Source organism: Elephas maximus, chromosome 8, assembly GCF_024166365.1.
Source record: "Elephas maximus indicus isolate mEleMax1 chromosome 8, mEleMax1 primary haplotype, whole genome shotgun sequence".
Lineage (NCBI taxonomy): Eukaryota > Metazoa > Chordata > Mammalia > Proboscidea > Elephantidae > Elephas > Elephas maximus.
This window is the reverse complement of record NC_064826.1, coordinates 6,737,756-6,745,883: the sequence shown is the minus strand read 5'-3', so window position 1 is coordinate 6,745,883 and position 8,128 is coordinate 6,737,756. Positions and strand designations below refer to the sequence as shown.

The following is an 8,128-nucleotide window of genomic DNA, read 5'->3' as shown; positions in this document are numbered from 1 at the left end:
CACCAGGATCTTCTTTCATCCTGGGTCCTGCCCACAGAAACATGCACAGGTGACGCCCATAATTCGGGTTTTCACACCAGGGAGAACCTTCCCTGGCTGCCGTCTATAGTGCAAAGGATAGGGACGGACTCCAAAACATCATGAGTCATGGGCTAGGGAACAGAATTAATTGGTAAAGAGCAATACAGCAATGCTGGTATCAGCAGGAGCGAGCGTCCCCATCAGCTTATGGAGAGGAAGTCCAGGGTTGGCCGTCTCCTGGACATGCCTTGGGTTCTGACCTAGGTAAGGGGCTCCTTCCCACTGTGAGCCTCCCCATGAGCCTCACGCTGTGAGATGAGGTGTGAGGAAGTGGCTGGGTCAGTAGGGAAATAGGCAGGCTCTTTGGTGCCAAGAAGTCTGATTTAGGGATGCCAGTTGATTATAGGAGTTGTCTAGAATTTAAATACTTCCCTGGGTGGGGCAAGGAAACCCTGGTGGCATGGCGGTTAAGAGCTATGACTGCTAACCAAAAGGCCGGCAGTTGGAATCCACCAGGTGCTCCTTGGAAACCCTATGGGGCAGTTCTACTCTGTTCTATATGGTCATTATGAGTCGGAATCAACTCAATGGCAATGGGTTTGGTTTTGGGTGGTGCAAACAGTTAAGTGCTCAACTACTAACCAAAAGGTTGGTGGTTCAAACACAGACACACCTCAGAAGAAAGGTCTGGCAACCTGCCTTAGAAAGGTCACAGCCTTGAAAACTCTGTGAAGCAGTTCTACTCTGCACACACAGAGTTGCCAGGAGTTTGAATCTTCTTGACAGCAAGTGATTTGGTTTTTGTTGTTATTAGGGACTTCGGGGCAGCTGAGGACACTGGAGGACATTCTCACTACCTGGGAGTTAGGAGGGACTCAGCAATCACAGACATCTTCACAGCACCCCGAAGCTCTGAGTTCTCCTTCCCCATCTTCCAGGACAGCCAGCCGTTCTCTGGCCCTCCCACCAACATGATTGCTGGTGGCCCCTAGGGATGCCCTTTTCCCATAGCTCCTCAAGAAATTATTGGATGGACGTCTCCTCTTGATCTCACTGGGGGATGGAGCAGGTGTACCCCACGCTGTAATCGGACATCTGCCACTGAGCAGGGATCTCTTGGGAGCACACAGGGTGGACAGGCTGTCAGGAGAAGGGAAAGGAACCACTTCTGTGAGAGAGGAAAGGATGGGGTATCTCTTGAGGACCTCTGATACGGAAAAAAACAAGGAAAGACCTTCTAACTCCTCTCCCAGGCTCTAACACCCAACTGAATGCTGACTTTCTTCATAGAAAAACAAACTCTGGCGCCAGAGGAAAGGTGATGACCAGGGAGGGTGGCTGGGTGACTGGCAGCAGGGCCTTCTGGCAGCTCGCCCACTTCCTTGCTGTGTGTATAAGGAGCGCGATAGACACAGTGACCCTATTCTCCCGAGGTCATATCCACTCCTCCAGCATGAGTGTGCTCCTGCTCCTGTCCAGGGCTGGTCCTGCTGCCCTGCTCCTGGTTCTCTACCTGCAGATGGGGGCCAGCAACACGACAGAAGGGAGGTGAGTATGCCTTCCCCTCCCCAAGCATCACTGGCAGAGCGGGCTCACCTCCTGGCTTGAAAACCTGCTTATCCCTCCCTGAAGAGCTTCCCACCTTCGAGCTCTAGCACCATGAGCTCTGAGTAGGTCCCCTACCAGGTCTAGCTTCTCTCCTCTTAGGATCCCATAAGGCCTCTCATGTGTCCACAGGGACTTCAAGGCCCCAGTGCATGTCCAGGCTGTAGTTAGCAGGGAGTCCTGTTCTGTCTCTGGTCCACAACCTGCCTGTACCTATTGTTCACGTTTCAGCTCAGCAAAAGTCATCTTCTCACATTTGCTCCTAGGACAGAGAGTTTGGCAGATCTTCAAGTTCCAATAATAGTTGGGGAGCCCTGGTGGGACTCACTGGGAACCTGAGGCCCAGTCAGAGAGTCTAGCAGGGTCCATGTCCCTCCTGTCCCGAAGCCAGAAGATGAGCATGAGGACCACTCACCCCAACCACATGGGGACCCAGGGACATGGGGGCATAGGAAGTTGTGCGAAGGAAGCAGGAAAGTTGAGGCAAGTAAAATGAGGTAGAAGATGGGGCCAGGGGCCTGGGGAAGCAGAGACACCCAGTCAGCCTAGGAAGTTTTCTCGACAGGAATGGGATGTCGAGTGCAGGTTTCTGGATGGTGACGCTGGCAATGACCCCTGAGAAAACCTTGTGGGATTTTGACCAGCTGGTGAGATGGTGGGAGGTGCCCACCTTGTGCCTGAAGGAAGTGAACCGTCTCAGCCCTCCCAACACCAAAGGGGCTCAGCTGGGAGTTTCTGGGAAGGAGGAAGTAACTCTCCTGGCCCTGAGCCCAGTCCCCCTTACTAAAGAGGGATCCTAGACCATCCTCTTGGCTCCTGCCGCCTCTGTCCTAGCAAAGAGTGGGAGGCGGCCTGAACTAGCGTGGCATCTACAGGATGAGTTCCCAAACACGGCCCATATCAAAATCCAGCCCTAACTAAAGATGAGACCAAAAAAGGACGTCCTCTGAAGATGGCTCTTCAGGGTCCTCCAGGGCCTCAGATATTTACTGTTTGATCACTCTGTTGATAATACAGCTTTCTCCTGTTGATGACATGAGCCCTCCCACTCAGTGGACGCAAAGTAGAACCTATAGGGGTTAATTGGGAAACGAATGCGGCACTGTACTTTAATTCTTTTTTTGGAAAGAACATGCTCAGTTTTAAATAAAAGTGCCCAAGTTGCTTTATTAAATGAAACAAAATGCTTACAAAAACGCCAAACCAACCAACAAACATTCTCAGGGGATTCAGACACTGAGCAATAGATCTAACCTCCTCCCCTGCCTCCCCTGCACCTTCCTCCCTTCTACCCCCTCCCCTTGTGCCCTATGCCCTATAGACAGGGCTCTGACGACCATGCCCTGCTTCTCTCTCCCCTAGCGGTTGGAATGTGATAACGCTGGACCTGCAGGTACAGCAGACTGCAGAACCAAAGGAGGAGGTCCCTGTGACACTCAAACTTACAAGTGAAGTGAAAGAATGCCTGGTGGTAAGTGGAGTCCCTAAGTGCTACAAACAGATAACTTGCTCAGCTGCTACTGAAAGGTTGGAGTTAGGAGTCCACCGAGAGGTGCTCCGAAAGAAAGGCCTGTCTACTTCCCAAAAATCTGCCACTGAAAATGCTGTGGAGCTGAGTTCTAGTCTGACACACCTGGGGTAGCCACGAGTCGGAGTCGACTCCGCAGGAACTGGAACTGGCATGGCAGTAAGCAGAGGCCTGGGGCAGTGAAGGTAAGAAAGGTGTGACTCCCTGAATGTGAATAGAATTCACCTCTCACTTTTATACTGAATGTTACAGTTAATAAACCATTCTCACCTATGCTATGCCACCTGAGCTCGAAACAACTGTGGGAACTCGGAGCAGGTGACCATTCTCATTGTCCAGATGAGAAACTGTGCTCCAGAGAGCCCTAGGGAGGATGAGAGAAAGGTGTAGGAAGTGTGAAAGGCACAGCAGAGATGAGAAGAGTAAGAGCTGGGGAGAGCTGGCCAGAGCCCTTCTAGAGACCTAGGCAAGGTGGGTGTGGTTTCTCAGAAGGAGAGCAGAACCCCCTTTGAGCAGATTGAGGCAGGTGCAGAGAAAGGGTAAGTCACAGGGTGTCTTAGTCATCTAGTGCTGGTATAACAGAAATACCACAAGTGGATGGCTTTAACAGAGAAATTTATTTCCTCACAGTAAAGTAGGCTAAAAGTCCAAATGCAGGGCATCAGCTCCAGCTGAAGGCTTTCTCTCTCTGTCAGCCTTCTCATCAATCTTCCCCCAGACTAGCGTCTCTGCCCAGGGACCCCAGGTCCAAAGGACTCACTCTGCTCCCAGCACTGCTTTCTTGGTGGTATGAGGTCCCCCGTCTCTCTGCTCACTTCTCTCTTTTGTATCTCAAGAGATTGCCTCAAGAGACAATCCAATCCTGTAGGTTGAGTCCTGCCTCACTAACACAACTGCCACCCATCCTCCCTCATTAACATCATAGAGACAGGATTTACAACAATAGGAAAATTACACAATACCAGAAGTCATGGCCCAGCCCAATTGATACACACATTTTGGGGGGGACATTATTCAATCCATGACACAGTGACACACAGAGTGTGATTCTTTCTCTCCAAGCATCCCTGGCAGGTGTGTGTTCCCTCATGGCATTCTTGCTCTGCTCTGTTGCTCTGAGTCATGCCCTGCCCTCCCCTTCCTAGGAAGGGGCCACACTCCTCCCTCCCTCTCCCCCAGGTCAGCAGTTGTCTGAGGTGAGGAGTCCATGCTCTGAACTAACTCGGAGTTTCCCAAAAGTTAGCGTGCATACGAATCACCTGAGGGTCTTGTTAAAGGTTCTACACCCGCCCGTCTGTCTTCCCTCCCTCCATGAAGGACACCCTCTCAGGCAGCACAAATTAGATACAAGGAGATATTAATTAAATAGGAAACGAGGTTGGAAGCATGAGAGTTGCTGTTGGTTAAAATGGATTCTGGAAATGGCCCTGTACCTATAATGGGAAGACTCCGGAACACTGAGCAAAGAACAACGCAGCTGCCCTGACAAATTTTTCTGCTCACGGTCCAAGAATACAAGCCATGCATGTTCCTTTAGGGGGGCTGAATAGTCATTTTTCAATTTCGTGCTTCGTTTATCATAACCACAGATGATAATGGTAGTTTCTGGGGTGAACGATCAAGAAAGTCTATGCCACCCTAAGAAAATGCTAAGTCTGAGAAAATGTTTTAAAATTCACAAAATGGCATGTGATATGATTTTGTGCTACTGTGATTGCTAGAACTGGATTTTTAAGAATAATGCCAGTACAATAAGATAAAGTGGTCTTTTAAAAACCTACTCAAGCACAATTAAAAGGGCAAGAAAAGCCTTAAAAAATTATATTGCCGACGAGTAAGAATTTATAGGAAAGAAAACACTGTCAGTTCTGATCAACCAATTTTTATTTGTAGATTGCAACAAAAGTATGTAGCTATAAACACACTTTCGTATTTTAAAATTTTAAAGAAAATATAATTTTTAAAGAAGAGTGAAAGTTTCAGCACTTCTTATTTCCTCTTAATTAAAATCTCTTATACTGAATTTTTGATAAAGTGAGGTCTTGGGATCACAATTACAAAATTAAAATAAATTATACTCCCGATCGTGCATTTGAACACATAGATCAGAGAATCCTTTTAGACTGAGGAAAAACTGACAACCCACTGTGCTTAAAGAGTTTTGTTCCACGGATCATCTTGCTGGTCTCAGGAAGAAATGGAAACCTTAGCAGAAAATTGCTTTTAATTGCATAAATTAAATGCATCGGATTGCAAAAGAAAACTACTACCTTGAATAACAGTGGTCAAATTATTAAAAATAAGTCTGTGGTACAGTGATATAGTGACTCATAGGGTCGACTCGATGGCACTGGGCTTGGTTTGTTTGTTTTTTTTTACAGTGATATAGGTGGTTCTTTGTTAAAATATTAGCTGATAAGGAAACCACAGGCAAGCTAAATTTTATTTTATGAAGACATCTGGTAATTGTTGCTTCGCTTGAGTAAGTACATTAAGCTCATTTGGGGCAGCACATCACACATGTCACATTTGGATTTTTTTGTTTGAAATCAACATTCATGAGAATATATTGTTGCAAATGGAATGAAAAGGTAAACAAGGCAAGGACAGGCCTCTCTCAAGAAACACCAGCATTCTCACTGTCTGAGGCTGAGTTGCCTGTGCCCTGAGCCAGGAGACAGGTAGACGGCCTCACCTGTGACCATGCAGCCTCCCTGATAACCACCATATATGCTCAAGGTAGTGGTGAAGGCAGGCAGCATCTCGAGATACCTAATGTGCACTGTGACTTGAAAGCGACAGTTTCTCCTGAGGTAACGTCACGCATTCTGCCAAAACCACTGTGGCTTGTTGAGGACGTTCCCAGCTGAAGGACTGCTTCCATGAGCAAGAGGTGGGGGAAGTATAGAGGCAAATGTGTGTCTCCCATCACAGCTCACAGACCTGCTACATTCCCTCCCCTCTGGGTCTTCGGATCCCAGGCTAAACCTTCCCGACTTTGTTGAAACTTACGTATATGACAATCTGCCATCTTAATTTGTAAAGCACTCTCATGTTAAAAAGAAAAAAAAAAAATCCAAGTTCAAGATTCCATCTGCTTCTCTAAGTGACAAGTCGGGTGGGTAATTGTTGCACCTCCCGAGTGAGGAAAATGAGAAAGGCAGATGTCATTTTAGTCACAAAAGGTCACAGTTAGGGAGGCCCTCTGGGGTTTGGTCGCAGTTCTGGCAACAAGGCTTTTGCCTTGACACACAAGTGGGCAGGCCTCGTTCTGACCAGTACAGAGTAAAAATCAAGGTAGGTCAGTTCCTGCTAAGCAACTGCTCCCTGGACAGATGGACAGACGGCCGCCCCAAGACTAGTTCTCCTGCCCTTGAATTCTTTTCCATCTTCCCATCTCCGGACTGACCCCTCTGCCTTCATGTGAAGAGAGGACACTTTAGCTCCTGAAATGATGCCTCAAAGGTGGACTCCTTCCACCACCCCTTTGGCCCACCTACTTCCAACTCCCGGCCCTCTAAGGACATCCTCCTCCTCCTCCTCCTCCTTCTAGCTTTCTTGTCCCACCCTCCTACCCCACTCCCCAGGCTAACACTGGGGACTCTCTCCCATCTTCTCCTCACCAGGTGAAAACTTACCTCAAAAGCAGCGGGCAACTAGAAGGTGCTTCTCACGATTATAAATTCACTGCCTGCCTATGTGAAGATTATCCGAGAACCTTCTTCTGGGACATTCAGAGCAACTGTAAGTACAGGAGCTGTCCAGGGGAAGGACTTTCCACCAGTGGGGAAGAGCTGCAAGGATGAGTGTGCCCAGGACTGCAGCGGAGCCTCCTGGCAGGAGGAGGAGGAGCAGGGGGGAAGGAGAAGAGGCGAGTTGGTGGAGACTGTGCCCGATTCTAGAAGTGGCGGGTTGTGTGAGAAAATCCGACATGGAAAATACATTTGAGAATGATTTGGGGAGACTCAACCCCAGCGGCAGGCTAGTGGGTGGAGCGATATCAGAGATGACCTTTATTCTCCTCTCTTTCAGACACTGTGGAAATCACAGCAGTAGTTGACGTTATTCGGCAGCTGAATATCTGCCCCGAAGACAGAGCAGTAATACCCATCAAAGCAAACCGTTTCTACACCTTTCGTACCCTACAGATAATATAGTAAGGGAAGGCCTTGGCCCTCTGCCCTTCGCCTACATGGTGTCCCTAGGCAGAGCAGCCCTTGCTTGTGGCACCTGTGGGGGTCTGTGAAATAAACTTCTTCAAGCGTCTCTGTGTTCTGCCTGTGTCCTCTGCCCAAAATCTACACCCAGTGAGCTCCAGTGCACATCAAATTTCTAGAGCTTTGGTCTTTCAAAGAGCCTTTACTCAGGAGGTTTTGTGGATCCTGACTTCTCCTGTGTGCCCTGCCCAAAAAAGGAAGTACAATAAAGGAGGATAAGGAGGAAAGGAGCCTTGATGGCCCAACAGTTAAGCACTCGGCTGCTGACTGAAAGTTCAGTGGTTCAAGCCTCCAGCAGCTCTGCAGGAGAAAAGCCCTGGTAGTCTGCTCCCATAAAGATTAAAGCCTAGAAAACCCCAATGGGACAGCTCTACTCAATCCTATAGGCTCAGTATGACTCGATGGCATACAGCAACAACAATAAGGAAGAGCAGGAGCCCTGAAGGGAGTGGGTTCTGATAGAAGTGGACCTGGAGCAAGGGCCACACAAGGACCTGGGCTGGGGCAAGGGCAATCCAGCCCATAGAACAGCAGACATCAAGGGCCCAAAGCATGAGATGGGGTGTGTTCAGGGCAGATGAGCAGTTTGTCCTGGGGATTACTTAGTGCAAGCTTGAAGAGACAGAGAGGAGGCTGGTGAGGGGACAGAAGCAAAGTCAGGACAGGCTGGGTGAGCCTGGGCAAGGAGGAGGGCTCTCTCCTACAGGACAGTGACCCTCAACAGGTATCAGAACCAGCACCAGGAAACATGCTCACT

At 48.8% G+C, this 8,128-nt stretch overlaps 1 protein-coding gene across 1 annotated transcript; it reads left to right on the top strand.

The window, feature by feature from the left end:
• Positions 1-1,430: 1,430 nt before the first annotated feature.
• Positions 1,431-7,415, top strand: PIP (prolactin induced protein). Its single transcript, XM_049893674.1, has 4 exons — positions 1,431-1,569; positions 2,989-3,097; positions 6,781-6,898; positions 7,187-7,415. Exons 1-4 carry the CDS (start codon positions 1,475-1,477, stop codon positions 7,309-7,311), a joined length of 447 nt encoding a protein of 148 aa, XP_049749631.1. The 5' UTR covers positions 1,431-1,474; the 3' UTR covers positions 7,312-7,415.
• Positions 7,416-8,128: the final 713 nt, after the last annotated feature.

Bases quoted from the DNA above. Each gene is read 5' to 3' on its own strand.
- PIP (XM_049893674.1), top strand. From the start codon at position 1,475: ATGAGTGTGCTCCTGCTCCTGTCCAGGGCTGGTCCTGCTGCCCTGCTC. The intron at 1,570-2,988 runs GTGAGTATGCCT...TCTCTCCCCTAG, and splicing joins AGCAACACGACAGAAGGGAG to CGGTTGGAATGTGATAACGC. The intron at 6,899-7,186 runs GTAAGTACAGGA...CCTCTCTTTCAG, and splicing joins CTGGGACATTCAGAGCAACT to ACACTGTGGAAATCACAGCA.